Source organism: Synchiropus splendidus, chromosome 4 (assembly GCF_027744825.2).
Source record: "Synchiropus splendidus isolate RoL2022-P1 chromosome 4, RoL_Sspl_1.0, whole genome shotgun sequence".
Taxonomy (NCBI): domain Eukaryota; kingdom Metazoa; phylum Chordata; class Actinopteri; order Syngnathiformes; family Callionymidae; genus Synchiropus; species Synchiropus splendidus.
The window spans coordinates 28,514,066-28,538,109 of record NC_071337.1 but is presented as its reverse complement, the minus strand read 5'-3'; the positions used below and the strand labels follow the sequence as shown (position 1 = coordinate 28,538,109).

Genomic DNA, 24,044 nt, shown 5'->3' with positions numbered 1-24,044 from the left:
TCGCCATCGTGTGGGGGACGGTGTAATTGTTGACTTGTTTTGTTTTTTTTTTTTTTGCATAAAAACCTTTGCTTCATCATACCGTTAGACATCAATACTGTCACTTCATCCAAATGTGTCTAATAGAACCGCAGTATGCAGTGAAGGCATCAGCCCGGATTATAATGTCTCGGTAACCAACATATCTGTCACGTGTAATTGAAGTGTGATATCCTGTATCACTCTCTTCATTTGACTCAATGACCTGAAACAAATGTAAACAACAAAACGGTAGTTTAAAAAAATCTTTATTTGATTAATAACATTTGACACAGGGGCCACGGTGGAGTACACAAACAGTACTGTGATGCAAAATATTTTTTCACTCTTCAAAAAGCCAAATAACAAGGACATTTGACAACCCTTCAACAAGTAAAAATTCTGCAGACAATGAAATGGCTTTGAAACAAAATCTAATTTATCATCTCTATCATTTACGTGCAGTTATTTACTATCGTTCCCTTGTCTGTTCCCTTTATTTCATTTATTTATAACTATATTCTTTGAGGTTTTGTTGCAGTCCCTTTTCAAATTAAGAATATGATAGTTTTCCATTTTAACACGAAAATGAAGAGGAGATTTACTGTCATTGGTGTCAAAATGTCAATTCCCTCATGCCATATAGTAAGCAGTCATCAAGGCAAAAGGTTAAACCAGTTTTAACTGGGGACGAGTGGAACATTTGTGTTCTTCATCCAGAGCAAATGCTGCATTTCCATCCCATCCACACCTGATATCTCAGTTCAGTTGACTGTTCAGACTGAATATTCTTCAGTGCTCCTCAGTATTTTCAATTCCCTGACGTTCTACGGCAAACATGCAGTGGCATGGATTCTCTTCTAGATCATGTATTTATCGGCCGAAACTTAGGACTTCAGAGTGAGTTGCAGCAGAGCCTTTTAGACAACGGCCAACTGTAACACCTTAATTGTGACAAAACAAATCCAAAACCACTGGTGCGTCTGCCGCTAAAGTCTGGTAAAAAAAAAAAAATTAGCACAAGGTCAGTTGATCAAATAATTAATATACACGTTTCACAATATGGGCTAGAAGCTTCATGCTTTCTGATTTAAATCCAAGTAAAAAATCTTTTAAAGGAGACCAAGTGGCCAAAGCCCTCTACAAACAGCAGAGACGTACAATGAAAAATGAAAGGCAAAAATACGTTTGCTTCTATAGCACTGCAGAACTAATTTCACATGACTATTCGCACCATTGTTGAGGAACAGAGGTCGTGAGCACTTTTGGTATGGGTCACAGAACACTGAGGCATGAGGAGTAATACTTAAGGCTTCTTCTAATCATAACAAAAGACATGCAGAGCACACAGTACACAGCTTAGATAAGAAGTCGTGTTCTAAGATGAGCTAGTCTGTACAAATGGACAAAAGGTTGTTGAGGCACTGTAGAATTGGGATTCTGAGGTAAAAGTGTCCATAGACACACGCACACATACACCCATGTTGAGAGTGAGCTCAACACTTGAGTCGTATAACTTCTATGAAGGTCACATGTTTTATAATGCAACAAATCCATGATAACTTTCAACAGTTAATGATACTCTGGCACTTGAATGCATCAAAACAATACTTCTGGTACAAGCTATTATTTCAAAGATTGTTCGAACAAATCTCTAGAAATTCTAGAAATACTAAGTTGTGAGGGCTAAACATGTAGTCATTTCAATTCAGTTGAATTCAAACATAGCATTCACATTCTGCATGAATGACTATTAAATGAAACACTTTTTCCACTATGTTGGAGAACATTTTGCATCAAAATCATCTAACTCTGATCAAAATAAGGTGCAACTTCTGATACAAGTTTTAAGCAATATTTCAGCATCGTTCACAAAAATATAATTTTGTAAAGAGTCATCTGATTATAAAATTCATCAGTGAAATCTTCTATAGCAAGAGTTCATGACTAGTTACACGCTGTGCATCAACAAAGCTATGCAATATTTTAATCTAGCTTTTCATTTATGGACACATGCCATGTGCAAATAGTAATAATGTAATTGATTTGGGCAAAAAAAAGAGGCTTTTTTTCATGACAAACTGGTCATTAATTTTCCTCCAGGGAACAAAGCGCCCTCTAGCCTACACCAGATTAAAAAAAACGTTGAGAAACTAAAACACGGCAGTCCAGCTAAGAGTCTTAAAAATCTATCAAAAGCAGGAGCTGTATGTGTGTGTGTGTTACACAAGCCATTTCTCCATACACGTGTGGAAGACGGTCTCGTTGGAGTGCCACCACACATGTTCCACGCCCGCCATCGTACATATGATGACATCGCCACGAGCCGCCAGGGTCTTCAGACCGAACGAGTCTCTTAAGTAAATCTGTACAAGGAGGAAGACAGAAGTCAGTCAAGTTTGAAGGTTTCTTGTACATTTTAAATCACAATAATTAACAACATTCAATCAACAAAACACAGTAAAGCTGCTTTGTAGAAAGGTTTGGCTACAAGACCTTAAGGTCAGTTTCAATTTTGCTTTTAATCATCATTCAGGATCCCTGATCGCGGGCGATGTGTTGGCTTCATAGGCAGTGACACATAGGACCTTAAGTAATGACCTATTCTGATACGTCACGCCTTCTGGGTCAGACGTTAAATCATAAAATATAAGTTCCCAATCATGTGTGTTTCCCAGCATCATCGTAACTTGTGAAACCTACAGGTATCAGTTTTCATTCAGCATCTTAATAACTTCAAAAATACAAATGAAACAACACTCGCAGCTGACGTAGGTAAAGGGAGGGAAAGGATGTAGTTTTGATGTTTATTTTTGTTGTTGTTTTTTTTATTTGTTTTTGTTTTTACACTGATGAAGGCGGTTGAAGCCTCGAACTGGCTGTACCACGTAACCGGTTCTGAAAGTGGATCAAGCAAGTGGCACAAAGCGAAACAGAGGATCCCCGTTTTGTCACTTTTTGTGAGCATTTGGGAACGTTTTGTGGGCAGCCCTGTATCGATTGTCAATTTCTGTTGTCATGGAACCATCAAGGAAGAGAAAGTTTTCCCCAGTTTGGGAACACTTCGATCTTATCTCTGGCAACAAGGTAAATGCGATGTATTACAGATGTAGCGGGGGAAATTCTGTCAAAGAAAAGAAACTCTGTCCAAAAACAGTTGAAAAAATTCTATTTTCGAATTAAAATAATTGATGCGGTGCATGTGTGTACATCTTATCCATGTCTTCTCAAGCACCATTATAGCATTTTGTCCCATCTGTGTCTTATATTGTCGATGGCAATCCTACTGAAAGCTTTGGGCAACAAAAGTTCATGCTTGCAGAATCTTATATTTAATGTCCACTTGGTGGTGCCATGGCGCAAATGAACCTTCATGAGGAGTCGGAGTCGAACCAATTCTTCTAAATGCCTCAGTGCTTCAAGAAGCTTCATCTCACCATCACTACTAAACGGGATCTTTGTGGGAAACACCCGCCCCACTAAATCCAGATATTAGAAACATCACTTGTAAATGACAGAGAGAGACGTCCCGCAATGTAAGTTAAGTGCAACAGCTTATATATTGACAAAACATCACTGAACTGTGGAGCAATGTGATGAGGTCTTAACTGGGAGTGTGAAACGTATCCAGTACACTAAACCTGATAAGAGTCAATAATAAATAGCAATGACTGCCTATGTGAGTTGGCTGCCAAACAAGCAGAAATGGACAGGCAGGCATGTTCAGGTGTTAGTTTTTCACGTTGAACAATGTCATATTTATACTCACCTCCCGGAACTGCATCTCAACGACTGTTTCATTGTCATCAAAAAACCCAAACTGACTGGAGAAAGAATGTGAGACAAAACGGTTACACTGTGCTGTGAGAGCAGAGCAACAACTTCAGTGGCTCAGTCACCTGTCATTGATGCCTCAAACACAATTAATAATGTCAATAGGCTAGACAACTTTTTTTTATTAAAAAGATATTGATGCAAAAAGCAGTAATAATAATGTGATAGTGTAGATAAAAAACATCATCAAAACACATCCCTCTTCTACAGTAAACTAGTGCAACAGTGTGCAACAGAATTATCTGACGTAAAACAGTCACATGTAAACATTTGCCCTCCGAGAAGAAGATCTCACCTGGACTGCCAGGGAGTGATGACGCCATCATCTGGTCCTCCGATCAACACCAGCTTCTGGATCTTTAAGAAGTTCATTTTCCACTCTGCAGGTTCAGAAAGTAATAAATAAACATGATTCATCATGCAAAGACTTAAACTCATCAGGATGTCATTCAAAATGTCCTATGCACATGCGCCTCATGTCTGGCGTCACATGACACATATAGTCAAATCTCTCACAACCATCAGCTGTGCTGTAAAACTGCCAATAAGTATTACTGACCTGTTGCATTGGGGTTTGATCTTTCATTGTTCAGAACAGCCAAATAATTGCTGCTGTTCATGTACATGTCCCTGTGGTGGGGGTCTGCAGGAGGAAGCATGAGTTTTATCAAGTCAAAACACATTGAATCAGAAAATCCTTGCTGGTACACAATGTTGTTTGGATTTGTTTGCAGAATGTTTAAATCTATCAACACTTTTAATTTAACACTTTTGCTTGACTCGAGGGGAAATGTCTCCCATGATGGTGCTTTAGGCAGTGAACAGAGGTTGGTATTTCAGATTTTGTTGCTTTACTTTTCCAGTTACAGAAATTACGGCATTAAATGCAAAGAGCACCATCTTACCAATATGATGTGACTATATTTTCTGTGACCACTTTCGTTCAGTACTAACCACAGCAGACTGAGAAGACACGGCAAGAAACACATTGTTGGAGGCTCCACAAGACAGGCATCTCACCATTCCAGTAGTTGCAGATGGAGATTCTCTGGCCGATGGCAGTGTAGCACAAGTGGAACAGGTTGGACTTCACAAACTGAGGGAAGATGTACTTCAAGTAGTCTGTGTCTAAAGTGAACACAGGGGTGGAAATGAAAAAGTAAACAAGAGGTCAGAGGGACTTAAAAGAACTCACCCCCGTACTGTCCCGCCTGAGGAGATGACAGAGAGATGAACGAGTGAACGTTGTGGTCCGGCAGAGTGGAGAGAATGCCTCTGCAGATGAGTCCACCTGAAACAACATGTCTCCTTCAGTATCACCAGTCATCAACATAGAAGTGTGGAAAGATGTGTGGAAAAAATTAGATTAGAGAGTGTAACTATCATAGCCTACACACATAAATTCAAGGAGAAAACATATAAAATCCAAACAAGATGTGGACAATATAATATACACAGAAAGAAAAAATATATATAAATTACTCTTTTATTAATATAAACAACAAAATAAAAGAAAGAACAAATAGTGGACCACAATTATTCATGAAAACATACCACAAAATGCTTATAAATTATTGCCATCTATAAAACTGTGATTGATAAAAATAAATAGGACAAAATGGTTTTAAAAATAAATGAATAAAAGGGACTCCCTGCTTTCTTAACCTGTGGTCTCAAAAAGGTCAAACAAGTGGAAGTGCATTCTTCTGAGAATTCCAGATGATCAAAAGAAATGCAGTGATATGTAGGCAGACTAAAAGATGTGAAAGTTGCAGCTCCAGAATAATAAATCATTTACTTCTATTTGGTACAAAACTCACATTTTGAAAGTGTTCATTGCAGGAAATGTGAGCAAGATTTGCTAAAAAAATATTTCTGAACTCATGTTGAGACACATTTACCCTGGGAGTAGCAGATGAAGTGAACACCATCTGCAGCGTTTTGCATTATTGGGTAAATAGCGTCCTTGAATCCGGCCACCTGCGTCCACATGGGCTCCAGACTGGCACTTCTGTCAAACAGGTCGATCACTGTCACGTTGGTCCCAGGATGCGACTGCACAAGACAAGACAATTGCGGTTTAAAATTTCTAAAACTAAAACATAATATATTTGGATTAAAAAAAACAACCTAAAAATAATCCAAGAATAACTGTTTGCTTCTCATTGATGGAGTTTTTTTTCTAGCTTTACATGACTTGAGCCCTGACCCAAAAACCTATTTCAACGTAGCTGCCACACAGCTAGGTCAATCAAGGTCTGGATGAAGGACCACCAGATCAAGACTCTGTCATGGCCAGCCAAATCTCTGGGCCTGAACCCCATTGAAAACCTCTGGAATGTGATGAAGAGCAAGATGGATGATTAAAAATCAGAGTTATTCCACCAAATATTGATTCCTGAATTCTTGTTAAGTTGAGTCTCAGAGTATTGAGCTGTTTTCAAATTAATATGATCTTGTTTTCTTTGCATTATTTGAGGTCTAAAAACATTACATCTTTTTTTGTTATTTGGGTCATTTGCCATTATCTAAAAACTAATTTTCTAAATGACAATATTTTTATTTGGAATGTGGAAGGAATGTTGAAATGAAACAAAAATGATCATTTACTTAAACACATATCTATAAATAGTAATACGTAAGTAAATACTGACAGTAAGTAAGTAAATTAAAGTAAATACTGAAATTTTTTTCAGTGGTCTATATGTGTAAAAAAAAGTCATACAAAGTTACAACTTACAGAAATATGTGCTATCTAAATAATTGATACGGCACTGTGCTATGGAAGTACGCTAAACGTTTGTCTTTAAATTGTCTTTGTCTTTTATGTTACTATGCTGCCAACAACCAAAATTTCCCCATAGTGAAAGAATAAAGGTGATTTAATAGAATCTAATCTAAAGATAAACTGCAAAACTCAAAATAAGGCAGAAATGAAAACAAAGATAAAGAATGTTAGTTTTCAGGAAGTGATTGTCAGATTTAAGTGCACTACTATCAGTTTAATAAAAAAAAAAGCAAAGCAAATACATGGTTCAATACGAATAGGAGCAGAAAAAAACTTCCACCCCCCACCATTCCATCATGTCATGTAAATTGCTGTGTTGATTTCGTATGCACAATCCCTGAACTGAATCTAATAAATGAACTTGCGGATGTATTCCTTCCAAATCTCATAAACATTGAGCACTGTTTTTGTAATTTATAAAACATTTGTCCATTTCCTTTTTTCCTGACTGCAAGCATGATAACCGATACATAGAGGCCTTTATTCTTCCCACAGTGTGGAAATTCAGCCAGACATGCATATGTGCAGTGCATAAAAACCGCCAGGTTTGAATGCACAACTTTGAATCGCTAATATGTATGTTTATAAAACACAACAAGTGTTGGACCGTTGTACATATTAGGTTAGCTCTTATAGACACTGATGAAGACAAAGTTAACTGAGTAGTAAGTATGTTTTGTTGCACCCACCTCGTTGATAAAGCGCAGCAAATTTTTGAAGTCTCCTGAGCTGTCGAACAAGCCGTGTACGATGATCACCGGCTTGTAACCAACCGCTGCAGCCCAGAGACACGCACCGAGCACCGAGTAGAGAAGCCAGGCAGCCCCGGTGTGCTTCCTCCGACGGTGGCTTCTACGGCTCTCCATATTAGCGCAATTGAAAACAAACACAAGGTGAATGAAACGTAAACATGGAAATAAAAAAAGCTAAAACGTGAGTTTCTTTTTGACTAAAAGTTGGCCCGAAGCGGCATCCCCTACATATCTAGTGGAAGTGATATGTTCACCAATGCGCTGGTACTTTTAAACAACAAACATGGCCTCAGACAAACACACTGAGCGGCCGCCGAGTTGTTTTGGTTATTTGTTTCCGGTGTTAGCAGACTATTGCGTCACATCCGGCAACCTCTGGACCAATGAAATGACCGGACACACAGTAACCATACTTGAACAAGACTTGATTTAAAACTGAATTATATGCACTATTTGTCAAGATGAAGTAAGCTATAGAACTCGTCACCTATAACGAAAATACATTTTTTCTTTCATGCTCCACAAAGGGCTTTAAATTAATGGTAATAGGAGCAAATCTGTCTTGCCAGATATTGACATTAAAATGTTGAATTTCAGTTTAATTCAATGATTTTTCTTTGGAGTGGACAGCTTGACCGGTCTTCATTAGTGTTGTAGTTCCATTCTCAAGACAACTCCAAGGTCTTGTCTTTTTTTTTTTTTTTTTTTTTTTTAAACCACAATGAAACTGTAAATCATAAACATGACATGTAAAACCAACAATTTTGAAAGAATGAAGAATTGGTTTTCAATGAGTGGCAGAAAAGACTTGTCAGTGAGATTGTTTTGCCAGGGAGAAATGGCAGCTGATCCTGATCTTTTGAACAAATACTTTATTCAGCAGTGCTGCAGGTGAACAAACCCATGCTAGACTGTTGAACAACATACCAATTGTAACAACATTTCTTCCACCACAGCACCACCACCAGATGGTTTGGTCCTTAACAGACACAGACCTCATTTCAAAATAAACATTGGCTAACCACAGAATTAAACATTTACATTGCTATTGCTTTCCAAAGGGGCAGATAAGTGCAAGTTATGATTGAGTTCACTTTGTGAAGAGGGTCATCTCATGACATTCAAGCAGCCAAAGGAAGCACCAACAATTAAATCCAAGCGGGAGTGTCAGCATTAGTACAATTTCATTGACAACTAAAACTCTTGGTTCCTCAGCCACACTTGAATCAAGCTGCTCCAGTGAAGCAATTGGACGTGGCCACGACAAACATAAGCAACAGTTTCATGACTAGACAGGCGGCTGCAGCAGCTCCTGAAGGTGACACAACGTCTCCTTCAGAGTGACGGCGAGCGTTTCTGCGTTGGTCTCCTCACAGCAGTTGAAGGCGGTGATGGAAAAGTGGACGTGATTCTCCTGAGGGTTGTAACACACAGCGTAGCCGTCTGGAACTAGGGGCCCGAAACACATCACACTGTCTGTGTTTGCTGGAACCTGAAAACATTCGGAAGACATTTACTTTGGAACCAAGATGGGTTCTGCATCACTTGAGCAGAATCTGTTCAACTGAACTTGACTCAACTTGGATTTAGAAAGGTTTGAGTTACTAGGTCCTTCAGTGAGCAGAGGAAAAGTATAATTTGGCATTTTTAAGATGTGGATATATCTTCTCATAGTTTCATCGTGTCCATCTATTCAACACAAAATAATTCTTCACAAAGTAACAGTAACTGTTCCTCCCATGTAGGCATAGATTATGTGAAAACAATGAATACATCAGCTGCAGTGGAACAGTACAATGGAAAAAAGATGTGTTGCTGGTCAGAGACCAATCTGGAGGGGAAAATCCACATCTTTACATGACCAGTACCACATTTATTGTGTGGCACCTACAGTAATAAACAACAGGAGTCAGCTGACAGCTTTAAGACACAAGTCACCAGACCTGAACGTCAGATTGCACTGAACATTCAGGACTGGTGTGTCACAGAAATGTCATGTGATTAACAGGAAAACAAATGAAGCCATAAACAACTGGTGCCTTAGCAATGAAACAATAAACCATAATGTGTTGTCATCATTGTGTGAATTTTGGCATGACTAGAATGTTCTTGAATGGTATCGACCCAAACACTAACCTGTCCGGTGCGGAGCTTCCAGTGTGTTGCCAGACCATAGGCGGTGTCCATGAAGATTTTGGGAACACTTCGACCTTCTTGGATGGCCTGGAGCTTCAGGCCCAGCAAGTGTCGGTCGATGCCATGTCCTCGGAGTGCCTGCACAGGAAAGAGAGGTGGCATGTTAGATATTCATTAAACGAATGACTCCAGACCTTTAGTCTCAATAGAGACTTTTCTCATGTGAATGTGTGCAAAATAAGTCACAGATACAAGTTCACATATGTTAATGTCTGACATTGGTCACCACTGTCAACTAAACATGAGATGGGTTCAGTGAACCCTAGAAAAACATGTTAATTACAAATATTATGATTAGTGTTGGCAGGTGTTAAATTATTGAGGCATATTTAATATTGACAGTGTTCACCTGATCAGTCAGAGCAGAGTACGCGTCAGTCGCCTCTCTGAAAAGGTCAAGTTTGGCTTCACGCTGCAAAGCAAGAAGACACGAGTCAAGTTCACATTCTGACCCACGGAATCCTTCTTTATTCAAATGAGTGAGCAGGACTTACCGAGATAGACGGATCATCGAAGGCAAGAATAAATTTGAGGGTCTGATTAGTGGGTGAGCGGATGAACTCCGTCCTCCCTCCTTTGAACATCCGCTGTGATGCGATGTCACAGGATGGACAAACCTCATTGTGAACTCTGGGACAGAGAAGACGAAGAACTAGGTGGTAAATGTGCTGATTCAGGCATCATTGTGATGTGAAAGCACTTTGCAAGTTCACCATTAGACAAGGTTCAATTCCCAGTAAGGCAACCAGTGTTGCTAAATGACATGTAGAGTTTTATTTTGGCTGTATCAATACTAAAACCTATAACTTACATTGAGAATTGATTGAAATTTCCAAATGTGCTCCATAATCTGACAGCATTTCTGGCCAGCACAGAACTTTTGACACAATTCTCAGAGATGCCTGCAGGTCCATCATAGCAATTTTTGTATTTTTCAGCTTCTACATTGATGAATTACTACGACACCCTTATAACAGCTCACCTGTAGTAGGCCAGCTGCAGGGCGACCTGGATGAAGGAGTTTGGACTCAACTTGTGCTGCTTGGGAAGCTCTTTGCCAAAGGTTTTGAAGTTGAAAACATTCACATCCAGATCATTGATCAATCTGTGCAAAATAAACCAAATCTATAATTATAAAATGATGTGAACAAATGCTAAAAGCAAAGCAGATTTGTTTTCAAGAAATGAAAACACAATATTAATTTTGACAGCGATCAGAAAAAAAAAAATCTACAGTTTGTAAAAAGTTTTGTGGCTTATGTTCAACAGTGATAGTCAATGTGTATAGCATTTCTGTGTCTGCAGAGCAATTTAAAATGTTCATGCTGTATGTGCAAACTACCAAGCAGACTGTGCCATCAATGGCCATCGCTACTGTGCTCGACTACTGACATGAGTAACAGGAATGTGCCAAGCTTGGAATGCAGCATTAGACTACATTTCACAGGATAAAATACACTCATAATTGTACAGCCATATGGTGGGCACGCTCACTGAACTGCCGTGTTCTGCCAGACAATGTTGTGCTGTGGTTTGTGGAGGGACTGATCGTCGTAGTTCAATACAGAAGCAACTAAAGGGAGTTGGTGCCATGATGGCATGATGAAACAAGTTTAGTCTGGAAGAGAGGTCTTCATATATTCAAGAGTTAAGAGAAAACATGGAAGTTACAAAAATATCAGAGATGACACATGGCTTCCAACAGTTTCTGGGAGAACTTACATGTCGAGGTTCTGCTTGGCATGTTCGATGTCTCTTTTAATTTCACGGTCAATATGGAAGTAAAGCTTCTTGGGCATCGGAAGGGGAACCAGTGGGGCTCGCTTCGGGTCTGGTTTCTCACTGAGGTGAAGACATAGAAACGTGAACATCGACACTTAAGTCAATCCGTTGTGGCCTAAAGATCAACGGCATGGTGTTCGTCTCATCAACATTAGGAATGTTATCGTTTTTTTTCATATATTAACCCATATTAACATGAAAGTCAGAAGCTCTGCCACTAGCCACTGTTGGTATTAAAGGTTTGCTAGGGAACCATCAAAGCCATGCGATGTCACCCATTTACTTCTTGTCATAAAGAGAACGTATAAAAGTGTCAGACTTGAAGCACCGACACAGTTAATATAGTGAGAATAGTTGTCAGAACTAGAAGGGTTTTATTGCCATGTAAGTGGACACCATACATTCATTTTGTATGCTTGTTGAACTGCTGAATGTTAAAATGTCAAAACGCTGCTCTGCTGATGTCCAAACACTGCTCTCTAGTGGTGGCAGGGTGTCATTACATGGTCCGTGAATTGTGCATGCATTGAGAGAGAGTAATGTTGTTAAAGTCGGACGTTATTTGAGGTGTCCCACTGAAACAATAAAATGGTCACCAAATTGTCCATTTGACTCTGAGTGCTATGCGCTCACATATCTGGCGAAAATTATATGGTTTGTTTCCAGGGTGAACACTGAACTGGTTTCTCAACACATAGAGGGGAACATAATATCTGCGGGGCTTGTTCATTGTGTTTATTTAATAGTGCGGCAGAACTCATGCAAGGCAAATCAGTCGTTTGCCTCTAAATGAAAGATCCACTGTTTTTTGGTTGTTTTTCAAATCCACATTTGAAAAACAACCACAAGATAAGACTGGAGCCAGTGAGTCCTCCGCTGCGCTCTATCAGAGCCACCATCACCTTCCACCACTCAGAATCGCCAATCGGGAAATAACTGCACCGAACAAGCCTGTAGCAGGGCACACATAGATGAATAACCAGCCACGTGCACTCTCAACAACAAAACTACAACCATCTTAAGCACTGCATCTCCTTCTTCATTACACAGCCACTATTAATGGTTATAGCTAAAAATGGCCAGTAGGTATGGCTTCCCTGGGGTTTAACATGCAGCCCTTTTTTCCACGTCTGCCTTCATCATGCTCAGAGGTATTGACTGAAGGAGGACTGAAATAATATTTCAAAGGGCAACAGGAGTGCACAGAATCACACTGACGTTAATACCAGCAGTGACTCAAGTGATTGCTACTGTTGCGCTTTTCCGTCATACAAGCATCTAAAATGGTTTGTCTTTGTTCACACAGATGGAGTTCAATGCTTGTCACAAGCATTTGTATCATGAAGTTGGCTGAAACCTTCCGTTGAAGGACAAAACCTTTGTAGTCCATAACGCAAACTAAGTAGTGAAAATACTAGCACAGATCAGAGGAGAAGACAAAGCCAACATGGACAAGATGGATGCTGAGCAGAGTCGAGATGCTACAGAGGTTGGGGAAATGAATGATGAGCGGGATAAAGATGAGCTTGAAGGTGATGGTGAGGAACGTTGCTTCGAAAGGGAAACCTCCAAAGAAGACAAGTGTGTGTGTACAGATGAATACGCTGTCCAAATTAAAGACGAAGAAATAGAAGAGCTAAGGAAAACCTGCGATGAAATCAAGATGGAAACCCAAAGATGTAAGGAGGTTTGGGAGATGGAAAGGACAAGAATGGAGAGAGAAAGAGAAGTGTTTCAAATGGACATTTGGAAGCACTGTCGGTTAAAAAGTGTTTTCAAAGATGAAGAGGATGCCATGTGCAAGGACCGGCAAGCCTTCCAGCTAGAGAAAGACGAAATAGCCGAGCTCAGAAAATTCTTGAAGGAAGAAGAAGACTACATGAGTAAAGAACGAAAGGCCTTCCAGGTACAAAAAGAGGAAATAGAGGAGTTGAGGAAATTTCTCAAAGAGGAAGAGACCTTCATGTCTCAAGAACGAACAGCTTTTCAGGTACAAAAAGAAGAAATAGAGGAGCTGAGGAGATTCTTTAAAGATGAAGAAGACCTGCTGGCTAAAGAGAAAATGACCTTCCAGATTCAAAAAAGGGAACTAGAAGAAATGAAGAAGAGCCACCAAGAGGAAGACGACCGTGTACGCAAGAACCGTGAGTGCCACCAGAGAGAGGTAGAAGAAATGGTGGAGCTAAGGAAAGCCTACATTCAGGAGCAGCTGGACATACAGCAGAGCAGGGAGGCCCTGGACATTGAAAAGAAGAACATGGAGAAAGAAAGAGAGGAGTTCAAAATAGACATTTGGAAGCACTGCAAACTGAGGAAGGCCTTCAATGATGAAGAGGATGCCATGTGCAAGGACCGGAAGGCATATCAGATCGAAAAAGAAGAAATAGCTGAGCTGAGACACTCACTCAAAGAAGAGGAAGAGTTCATGCACCAGGAAAGGAAGAACTTCCATAAACAGAAAGAGGAAATAGAGGAGCTGAGGAAGATCCTCAAAGAGGAGGACGACCACATGTGCAGGAACCGGGAATGTTACCAGAAAGAAAGAGAAGAAATAGCAGTGCTGAGGAAAACGCTTCTCCAGGAGATGATGGAGATTGAGCAGAACAGAGAGGTGCGGAAGCTGGAGAGGAAGAACATGGAGACGGAGAGAGAAGAGTTTGAGCAAGCATTTCGAAAGCACTGCATGTTTAGAGAAGTCTTTCGAGTGGAAAAAGAGCTGATTGAAAGGGACCGGAAGGCGTTTCAGGTCGAAAAGGAAGAAATAGCGATGATGAGAAAAGCCTACCTTCGAGAGAAGATGGACATCCAGCTGAACCGCAATGGTTTCCAGAAGGAGAAGACGCACATAGAGCAGGAGAGAAGAGAGTTTGAGAAAGAGCTTCACAATCACTGTGTGAAGAGGAAGGCCTTTAAAGAAGAGGAGGAATCAATGAGCAAGGACAGGGTAGCCTTCAACAAAGAGAAGGAAAGAATGGCAGAGATAAGAAAAACCTTTGATGAGAAAATGGTGGAGATCCTGCACGACTGGGAGGACTTGGTTCTGGAGAAGAAAAAGATTGAAAAGGAGAGGCAGGATTTCAAAAAAGAACGTCAGGAACATTGCATGAAGAGGAAGGCATTTAAGGACGAGGAAGCGTCCATGAGTAGGGAACGGAGAGCGTTCAAGATTGAGAAAGAAGAAATGGGCATGATGAGGAAAGCCTACCTGAAGGAAAAGATCAACATGGACAGGAGGGGCAGGGCATTTTCAAAGGATAAGATGGGGAATGAGAAGGATGCAAAAAACGCAACTCTCGGTAAAAACCAGGACTGGGACAAGAAGCGATACCACCAAACGTCCAGCATCATAAAGCACTTGTTCTCCTACTCAGTGGTAGACGGAGGAAGATGATCATGAACTTACGAACACGCCAAGAGCTGCTCGAGTGGTCAGATGAAGCAGTTACACAAATGAACTCCACTTATTGGAGCAGACCAACAGGGGGCACTGCTTTTGGGGTCGCTACACTGTAATACTTACCTCATAAGGACTGGAATAAAAGTCCTGTCTACTTCAGTACTGTGCTCTTCTGGTTACATTCTGTCTCTGAGGCCATGACCTTCAGTCTTTTTTCAGACTGTCTGTCCTTGAAATACCTCTTGCAGGATTTCGTGATGGCAAAGCTTAAAGGCTTCGATAAACATGCTCATGTGACTAAAGTGATGAAATTGATTAGGATCGCTAGAGGTTGGTTAGAAAACATGATTTCTTCAGCGGTTGCGAATGTGCTCTTCCACTGCTCGATTCCATGGTTGGTACTTCCCTTAGGCTGTAAACCAACAAAAACATTTGGATGTCTGCATAATGATACAATTCCTGAATCATGAAATTTGGTGACATGACAATGACCTGTGAAATTCTGGAGCCACTTGGAGAGCTGTGACTTACAAGCGGAGCACGGTGATGATGAACATTTTGATATGGTGTTGGATGCTCACCATCTTCTCATATTCACGGTCACACTTAAAAAGACATCTTGTACACAGACAATGACTGTCCAGAGGCATGAACACATACTCTCTATATTTGAGCCGCTGTTCTATCTAGCTGGACTCACAGAACCCCACCGCTTGACAGTAAGTCTCAAAACACCACTTCACTCAAACAGCCTAAATCTGAGCTCACAACTTGTGTCACACTAAAATCATTTCATTGGTGAATGAGCAGCAACAGACACATCTGCACTCCAAGTTGTTTAGTTCATCCTCCATCACGTCCAAGTAGTTTCAAGACCTGGCAGTAAGCAGAAACTCACCAGTACTTCAGAATGTGGTCCAACAGTGTTGCAATGGGCGGACCTTCAGCTGTGGCCTGTTCGTACAGAAGACCCCACGAGCCGTCCTCACCAACGACAAACTGGCACAACACAGACCAGTTAAGGTGTTGACAAAGCACAGGTTGACCTCCGAAACGGTCCAGCAGCTCACCTGAAGGGTTTTGTCAAACCAGCGGTTCCCGCTGTTGGAGAAGGTCCCGCCCCCGTGCAGAATCTGGGCAGCCTTTCTACTAGCATACCTGTCAATTAAAATAGTATTTAGGGTGATTTTTATATACAGTAAAATCCATTGAACATTTGAAGCCTTTAACCCATTCAAATTACTGTTCCGTTAGCACAGCACTTGGTCTAAAGTCTCATCTAAAAGATCTCCAGATCAAATGAAGACTCTGCAATCATGCTGTTATATATGACTGAGAATAATGTGTACAGCGTTGTGAACAGTGAGCATCAACATGTGGACAGATAAGCGTACACATGAATCGAAGGGGCACTTTGACTAACCCGAACCCTGACGCAATGAAAGTGAACTACTTTTTCAACAGACGTCTGAACAAAAGCATCCAAATACCAAGAAAAAGTCATGTGTGTTTGCTTTGCGTGCATACTTCTCATCTGAAATCCGCATGACTGGAGAGTCCAAACACAAGGAGAAAAGTCCGGTCTCGATGGCTCGCACAGACTCCTTGTTGAGTTTATCTCATTGAGGAAAAAACAAAACAGCAACAAATTCAGTGTGGTGGTTGGAAGCCAGCAGTCAGAACAGAAAACAGCAAAAAATGTGAGTGAAGGAAGAATGAAAATTAAGTCAGTCATATTTTAACATAAATACTCTTGTTTATTATGTTCACATCATATCTCATTTTACTTTATTCAATACCACTCAATACCACTGTAAATGAAGGCCTTTCTGATTTCTGAGGTGCAACAAAATGAAACACTGATGCAGGAACGTAGAATGAAATCAATCTCCTAAAATTATGAAAAGTTTTTATTTGTTGGTAATAAATTGGTTGTCTTAATCTTCAGACAGAAGCAATGCTTTCAATCAGGAGGCTGTCCTACCTGTCAGCAAGCGGTCGTAGGCTTCACCCCACGTGTGGCGGTGCTCACTCGTCAGAATGCCCATCGGCTCTTTGTCGGTCTTCCAGGACTGAGACCTGATCCGCAGCAGTTGACCGTGGATCTGACTCTCAGTCATCCGAGAACCGTCACTGTTGTAAACCTCCAGCTGGAAGAACTGGCAGCAGGAGAGATTTGTGAGACGACAAGTGCAGACAGCCATGCTGTGACCATTATTTTAAGTTCTATTTCAGGATGTTCAGTAAAACAACTCGCCAAAAATGAAGCATTGCTGTAACAAATAGAAATGTTATGTCAATTGTAATATCAGAAAAACCACCCTGTGAAGGACTAGTCACCAGTCCATGGTTTCTCTAGTCTCTATCCCACGGTAGCTGGGTCTGATTTCACTATCTCGCACTCCGTTAAGGAATAAGCGGTAAAAAATTAATCACAACGCTAGAAAAGCACTGAGCAGCTGCCAAGCAGCGCATTTACACCCATGAGATTTTATCCCAGGCCAAGTTTATTTATATAAAATGCCTTAGCATTTAAAGTATTGTTGCTAACATAAACAACTAAATTCAAATAAGCTCAGAAGAACAGCAGGTGGAAACAGCATTCCAGAACTCACACAAGCCAAGAACAAACTAAAGTTTTTGGGCTCTTTTGCTAGCAAGCCATTGGGTGTCCACTTCACAAAAGCAACTCCAGTTTTGCTCTACCTCCCTTTAAAACAAGTACTTTTGGATTCTACCAGTGACAGTTTTATGAACTTATGGGTGCCATAATAAACAGACTCATAAAAAAAGAAGAGAGCATGACAACTAGAGAAGACCATGAGAGAGGTTTAGAGTCGTCTGTCACACAACTGCAGAAACAGAACCCGTAATCAGACCTGGTAGTTCCTGACCACGGTGATGTGAGTGGGCGACCGTCTGGCGCGGCCATGGTGGGCAATGTAGTCGTGTTTGGGACCTGGGATTCTGCAGGAGGAAAAGAGGCGAGGATACAGGTCCATGCAGAGAGGTTTCCCTCGCATGTACTCCACTGGCAGCTGACCTCTGGTGGGGAGATGGAGCAACAAGTTGAGCTATTCCCTCAGCTTTGAACAAGATCAGCTTTTCTTCTCCCCCTTCACTCGATGGGAAACGCTTCACTCTCTTAAGGGGGCCACACACAGAAGGGTTTAACAAGTCTTTTTTTAATCGGTAAGAGACCCCGCAACTTAAAGACAAAACATCTGTTGGTTGTTAGGTGTTGGACACACCCTGATCATCTCAACGCAGCACACCACACACAAAGAAAGTGGAAACATCACAACAAGAGGAAAACACAACTCGCAACATGGAATTGCATTGGCTGATGGTGGTTTAATACGTTTGTTTAACAGAAGAATCATCATTGATACAAGACTCACATTAATGATGGATGTACTGATTCTTTTGCTCCTCTAATTGAATAAGTGGAGCCTAACATAGGCAGTCTCAACTAAACTTTTTCTACAGCCCTCTTTGGAGGGCAGAAGAAAATGGGCCATGGACTGCTGCCATGTCTTTTCCCTCGCTTGCTAGCATTGCTTTTATGAAACCCTGAATAGTGCTTTTAGGGCTGTGTGAGCACACAACAATTTGAGAACTAGTGCAGCCAGACGGAATCATTTCATGCAGTGGGCTGTCTAGATATACAGAAAATATACATTTTTAAAACACGTACTATTGTGATTATGATTGAGTGAAAAACCATAGTATGTTGACATAAATGATTAATTATTAATTTATTTTTCCCCTCAGTCTGGGACTCCAATCTGAGCATAATGAAAAGCAACATCACTCTTGCAGTTGGCAAACATTTGTGGCAGGTTCCTGACTAAAACGTAATCTGAGAGTCGACATGATTGACACGAGTGCAAACAGTAAGAAAAACATTTCAGATGGGCAGGATGACACAGAAATAGCAGACAAAAAAATCACAGCAGTGCAAACAACTCCAGAGTCATCAGAAGATTAACATGCGTTGACCTCAGATCAGTTTACAACAAGGGGTATATTAGGCTGTCGCTAGTTCTGGGTCTGATCTATTTCTATGCCAGAGAGCGCAGAGGTTACAAATATACAGAAGAAATATATTCAACATTATATGTAGCCAGTGTACTCATGTATTCACCCACTGTAGATTGTTAAACTTACGTGTTTATTTTGGCCTTGAAATCCAGAACTGCAGCGATAAGTTTGGAGGCAAACCTGACAAACAAACGCAGAGGTCAGTGATAGATCACAAGCTTTGATTTGAGTCTTGAATGACTCCACATGTTTGGACAAAGACAACGAAGAAGAGCCAAATATCAACAGACTCTTCTAGTAACTGGGCTCCGTCTTATTATAAACTAAATAATGCATCAGTATTTCTGCTGCATGTAAATGAGTGTGGCACACCACCACAGATTAAATGAGAACACCTTGAGGAAAATGATCTCTTTTAGAAGATGAAATCGCACACGATCAAATGTGTCAAAACAAACTGGAAACGTCGAAATAAGTGGAAAGCACATGATTGAGCTCAATGTTACCAACAGGGTTTGCAAGAAAAGTCACCTTTACATAAGCTGAAGTGCAAAGGGATGAGATTTATCCACTGAGGAGTAATTTTGTTTCACAAATAAATATGCCATCAAGCAAAACAGTGTTTCGCCGGTTAATTTTGCCAGTTCAGTTACAGTTCCTACTACATCCCTCAGGCCTTCCGGCTACGCGAGCAAGTCGTACAACCTGGTGTCACGCTGTCACTTTCGGTCACTCCCTTCCAAACCTCAACGCACACACACAGCCACACGCACACACACGTTAAACTAAATTACTTTATTTTTACTTTGCACTGTTGTTTTTGTATTGCTGTTTTATATATTTTTTATATTATTACAGTGTGCATCTTGTGTGCATAGAGAAAGAATTTCACCATGCTTTGTACCGCATATAACTGTATGTGTGATGAAAAAACCTCTTGAATCTTGAACGTAGTTAGAAGTGATGTCATGACCTACATCACAGGTTTTGCAGAAAACACCTCATCGTTCAGTCAAAAAGTATTTTTAAAGACTTATCCTACATATATATAATATCTAGTAGAATACCCGATTACTAAATTATTCGAAAGCTGCAGCCCTAGTTGTTATTGACAAACAAGTGTGTATAAGCTGCTTTCAATGCTTTGGTGACATTTGTTATCATTTGAAATTGAAACCAAGTTGCAGATACGGCAAATTAATGTTTATTTTTAATGCATAGCTACTCAATTCTTATGCAACATTTCATTATTGAAGAAAACAATTGAATAATAACGCACCTTTTACAATTGCATCTCCAGCTAATTTGACACCCATAGCCAGAGTGTTTGTGTTTCCTGCTTCACTACTTGGAAAATATTGTTCATTGAGAGGACGTGTTCATGGTATTAACAGACACCTGAGCTTCAAAACAAAGATTGGATTATATATCCCACAGTGGGGAATTTTGACGTGAAGACATCAAAAACATCAAAGCTAACATAAAACACAAAGATGTCCCACATTGCATATTAAAACAAATCTAAACAAAGGGTTTCATTTGGAATTTTACTTAGTAATTGTGCATGTTTATTTCATTAATCTTGTTTATGAGTTGATAAAACCTATTGGAAAAATGAAAAGACAATACTTAGATAAAAAAAAGACTAATATCTACACAGTCAGCATTCTTTATCTGATGTTCATGATCAATCGAGGTTAACCATATGCGATCGTTACGGTGTGACGTCATTGGTCCATATAACAGTAGTTCACATCAGCTGACAAAAACCAACTTGAGTATGAATCACAACAGACAATTAAATGAAAAATGGTGTTCTGCTATTGTGGGTCTTTTCTCTACCTCAAATAAAATCATGGATAATAATACAAATCTAAAAGAATCAACACATCAAATGTTTGATAATTTAGGGTAAAAGAAACTTAAAAGAAGAAATAGTCTCTGGCCAGGTGACTAAGAACACCAAGTGTAAGTGTACTCACATCAGCTGCGACCTCCAGTCGTTGTAGTCACGCCTGGGCAGGGAGATGGCCGGGTTGGAGTGCACCGCGAGGGGCTGGCGACTCTCCAGGTAAGCCCACTGGACCCACCAGTCAGTGATCTAGAATGAGGGACAGTAAATACACATGCAGACAGGCTATTTCCATTACAATTTACACGTAACACATCACACATACAGCACTAATGGGTACAGTTTCCGTTTCCCAAAAAAAACGAATACTACCAGCATAGCTAATATTACTAATAATTTCAGTTAATATCTTAGCTGTATTTGTGCCTTATTGTAATGGCAAAATCAAATGACAACAAAATCTAATTCAAGAATAAGAAACAATGAGAAATGAGACGTTGCTGAGCAACATTATCTTTCTTTGAACTGAGCTACAGCATATGCATCTTTACTGCTTTGTTGATATCAATGTTATTACAGTTAATGTTTAAAAGACCCTCTTTTCGATGACTCAGCACAAAATTAATCTTCATGCGCACGCTACTCGTCTTGTTTGGACACGTGAACAATAACAAAACAATAGGAAATTATTGTTGAAATGGCCAGAAGGTCAAGGTCTCCATTAAAGGTATGACATCACCATTTGGCACCTTTAGGACAGAGCATGTAGCAGTTCTGCATTGGGCCCATACCATGACCTCATCCACACAGATGGACGTATCTGTACAAGCTCCGCAAACGGCACAATGTGCAAAAACTTCAGACTGTAGGTCAGAAGTCACGATACCGTGATGTACCTGAAAGGCAAATAGCTCCGCCTTATCCGCCGTCGATTTGATCAAACCAGTAGTTGTACAATTCAGAAAGTTTAGAACAAAGACTGGTAGCTCTAACACAAGACACACACAGCACTTTCAACTTCACTTTTCAATTACGTTATTCACAAGCCTGCCAGGTTCTCCCACGTTTGATGTCAGTTATCAGTCTGTCGGACTAAAACCAAGCCCATGGCAGAGAGTTTGAAATGTGGCTCAATGTTACCCAATACACTCGTCACACACTGTCACTCCACCAGTCAATAGGCAGCTGACCCAGTTCCTGTTGGTCCTGGCTCTCTGCTCCAGTCGGTCCTGGAGCTGCTGCCCTAGACCTCCCGGCCGAGCAAACTCCTGGACCATCTTTCGGGTGTGTCGAAGCTCATCGGGGGGCAGCAGGGGCTCCAGACTCCTCAAGTAGCCCTGCAAGGTCTGGACCAGAGGGGGAACCGGCTGGGACGGCACCGAGGAATAGAAACATGGCTCTGGTTTCAGCGCCACCTACAGGCAAAAGAAATGTGAATGCTTGGTTTTTAACATGATATGAAAGCGATAAAAACATCTAAGCGTCACCAAGGTAAGACTAAAATAATCATTTTTATCAACCAACATTTCAGCACATTTTGTGTTTAAAAAATGTTTGCTAAATAAATAAATAATAATAAATAAACCAACACTGCAGGACAGATCAAGTCTTCCCTCCGAGTATGACATCAGTGGATTTATATCAGTGAAGACAATTACATGCATTTTAGGTTCCAACAGGTTCACAGTTTCAATAAGAACGTTGTATTAATTCACAGATTATGAACTCCCTCTAATATTTGAGTCTGTCGGCAGCAGAGACCTAAGATGTGAATATGTGGCAGAAGTTTAGTGTGGATAAGTCAGGTGTTCACTGACATGATCAAATTGTGCCACCATTATTTGCCCATTTCCCATCTGGGGTGGCCACAACAGGTCCCCACCTGTCAGCCGTCTTGTTTAGCCTCTAGTCAACCCAGCCCTCTATGTCCACTGCATGTCCTCATTCACCACATCCATGAACCTCAGTGTTTGTCTTCTTCCATCTCCAGCATTTTTGCTCCAACACCGTCTCATCCCCCCACGTGTCCAAACCATCTGGCCTCCTTGACCCGTCTTTGTATCAGGACGCCTTCTGCTGACGTCACAGTCTGGCGAGACGATGGCAGCGGCTTTCAAAACTATCATTCTTTCTACACTATCTGGAGTTGGCGTCAGGTGGGAGTGACGTTTTGTGCATAAAGGAACGAGACCACGTTCAATAACAATAATGGGGTCGTATAAACCGAGTGAGCGCCTTTACACGCGTATTTTGACTTGCATATTAACTTCAGACTTTGCAGTGTTTAAACACTTCAGTCAGTTATTGTGGGTTTTAAAAATTCCAGTCGTGTGTTTTCTATCGTCTGCTCTTTGTTTGTCTAAAACCTCTCCCAGATTTGAACAACCGCTTCGCGCTGAACTCTGTGGATGTTCATTTGCGGGACATTCTAGACTCAAAAGAGAGAAGTCTGCGACTCAGCAGACACTTCATTTGAGGCCACAGTGAAGGAAGGCATGACGTGGGCGTATGAAAATAGTCAGTATGACCGTGGAAGCACGACCAGCTGCAACAAACACGCGCTCGGTTCTAATCTGCTAACGCACCAAACTCACCCGGAAAAGCCAACTCTTGCACACGTTCCTCACAAGCATCTTTCTCCGAGTCGCGGACACAATCCTGCGTATTGGGGCCAGGCTCGTGCAGTAGGTACATCGATGAAAACACAGTTCTTGACACCTAAGTCGTCTTGTCACAACACGAAGCTCAGCCCTCCGACGAGTTCCTCTTCGAGACGGCAGCCAAGTCCCGTCATCGCTCCCTGGAGCCCAGTGGAGGAAAGAATAAGTGGAAAAGAGAAACTTTTAAATGCCCTTACTATGCTCACGGGAGTCAGAGGTGTGTCTCTGTGGAAGCCAACACACAGAAGAAGTGCTGCAAGTTCGCACACGTGTTGACGTAAAGGCGTTTCCGTAAACAGCGTCCACACAGTATGGCCGCTGCACGTAGTAACAAGAGTGTCCTCACTGCGTCGTTGTTTCCCTTATTTACGTAGAAAAGCCAAGACAACCCATGTCGGTTTGCGATTTAGCATCATCACAGGAGCGTCCGAACCGTTTTCACGTCACGTGTTCATCCATCACCGGATAGTCTCTGGGTCACCGGACGATTTTAGGAACGTTCCATTCCAAATACAGTACGTTCATGTCTGTAGATGTGACAAAGTTAACACGTTGAAAGTGATTCAACTCTTTAATTATTCGTCTTGTTGAATTTCTAGGTTGTGTGCAGTTTGTACTTTGACCTGGGTGAAAAAGAAGTTGATCAAGGAATCAAACCTTACGTCGTCCTCTTGGTTGCAGGTCTATCCATAATAATATGTTTGATTCTCTGGCTGTTAAA

General features: G+C 40.9%; 3 protein-coding genes across 5 annotated transcripts; 1 reads left to right on the top strand and 2 right to left on the bottom strand.

Moving 5' to 3' along the window:
- Window positions 1-270: 270 nt before the first annotated feature.
- ppt2b (palmitoyl-protein thioesterase 2b) lies at window positions 271-7,734 on the bottom strand. The gene is made up of 8 exons (XM_053861582.1): window positions 7,330-7,734; window positions 5,754-5,907; window positions 5,048-5,143; window positions 4,873-4,980; window positions 4,412-4,495; window positions 4,148-4,232; window positions 3,788-3,842; window positions 271-2,384 (listed from the first exon to the last, which is right to left on the bottom strand). Exons 1-8 carry the CDS (start codon window positions 7,504-7,506, stop codon window positions 2,241-2,243), a joined length of 903 nt encoding a protein of 300 aa, XP_053717557.1. The 5' UTR covers window positions 7,507-7,734; the 3' UTR covers window positions 271-2,240.
- A 367-nt stretch (window positions 7,735-8,101) lies between these two features.
- cratb (carnitine O-acetyltransferase b) lies at window positions 8,102-23,635 on the bottom strand. 2 transcript variants are annotated; one of them, XM_053861581.1, is made up of 16 exons: window positions 23,530-23,635; window positions 23,258-23,463; window positions 21,854-22,078; window positions 20,794-20,912; window positions 18,938-18,991; window positions 17,647-17,812; window positions 16,752-16,926; window positions 16,295-16,385; window positions 15,838-15,925; window positions 15,666-15,766; window positions 11,311-11,430; window positions 10,571-10,693; window positions 10,083-10,218; window positions 9,938-10,000; window positions 9,529-9,666; window positions 8,102-8,884 (listed from the first exon to the last, which is right to left on the bottom strand). In XM_053861581.1, exons 2-16 carry the CDS (start codon window positions 23,294-23,296, stop codon window positions 8,681-8,683), a joined length of 1,842 nt encoding a protein of 613 aa, XP_053717556.1. In that variant the 5' UTR covers window positions 23,297-23,463; window positions 23,530-23,635; the 3' UTR covers window positions 8,102-8,680. The 2 variants fall into 2 exon arrangements, with proteins under 2 accessions (XP_053717556.1, XP_053717555.1); XM_053861580.1 differs by having other exon boundaries at window positions 23,258-23,627.
- On the top strand, window positions 11,717-15,946 carry LOC128756835 (trichohyalin-like). 2 transcript variants are annotated; one of them, XM_053861578.1, is made up of 2 exons: window positions 11,717-11,754; window positions 12,677-15,946. In XM_053861578.1, the coding sequence occupies exon 2, from the start codon at window positions 12,818-12,820 to the stop codon at window positions 14,759-14,761; it is 1,944 nt and encodes a 647-aa protein (XP_053717553.1). In that variant the 5' UTR covers window positions 11,717-11,754; window positions 12,677-12,817; the 3' UTR covers window positions 14,762-15,946. The 2 variants fall into 2 exon arrangements, with proteins under 2 accessions (XP_053717553.1, XP_053717554.1); XM_053861579.1 differs by having other exon boundaries at window positions 11,750-12,024.
- Window positions 23,636-24,044: the final 409 nt, after the last annotated feature.

What these genes read in the sequence shown, in the direction of transcription:
- ppt2b (XM_053861582.1), bottom strand. Translation starts at nt 7,506, where the DNA reads ATGGAGAGCCGTAGAAGCCACCGTCGGAGGAAGCACACCGGGGCTGCC. An exon ending in CATCTGCAACTACTGGAATG is followed by an intron (nt 4,496 to 4,872) that starts GTGAGATGCCTG and finishes TTCCTCCTGCAG; the next exon opens with ACCCCCACCACAGGGACATG. An exon ending in ATCACTCCCTGGCAGTCCAG is followed by an intron (nt 3,843 to 4,147) that starts GTGAGATCTTCT and finishes TTCTTTCTCCAG; the next exon opens with TCAGTTTGGGTTTTTTGATG.
- LOC128756835 (XM_053861578.1), top strand. Translation starts at nt 12,818, where the DNA reads ATGGACAAGATGGATGCTGAGCAGAGTCGAGATGCTACAGAGGTTGGG.
- cratb (XM_053861581.1), bottom strand. Translation starts at nt 23,296, where the DNA reads ATGCTTGTGAGGAACGTGTGCAAGAGTTGGCTTTTCCGG. An exon ending in CCAGGACCAACAGGAACTGG is followed by an intron (nt 20,913 to 21,853) that starts GTCAGCTGCCTA and finishes CCCTCATTCTAG; the next exon opens with ATCACTGACTGGTGGGTCCA. An exon ending in GGAAGCTCCGCACCGGACAG is followed by an intron (nt 8,885 to 9,528) that starts GTTAGTGTTTGG and finishes GAATGTTTTCAG; the next exon opens with GTTCCAGCAAACACAGACAG.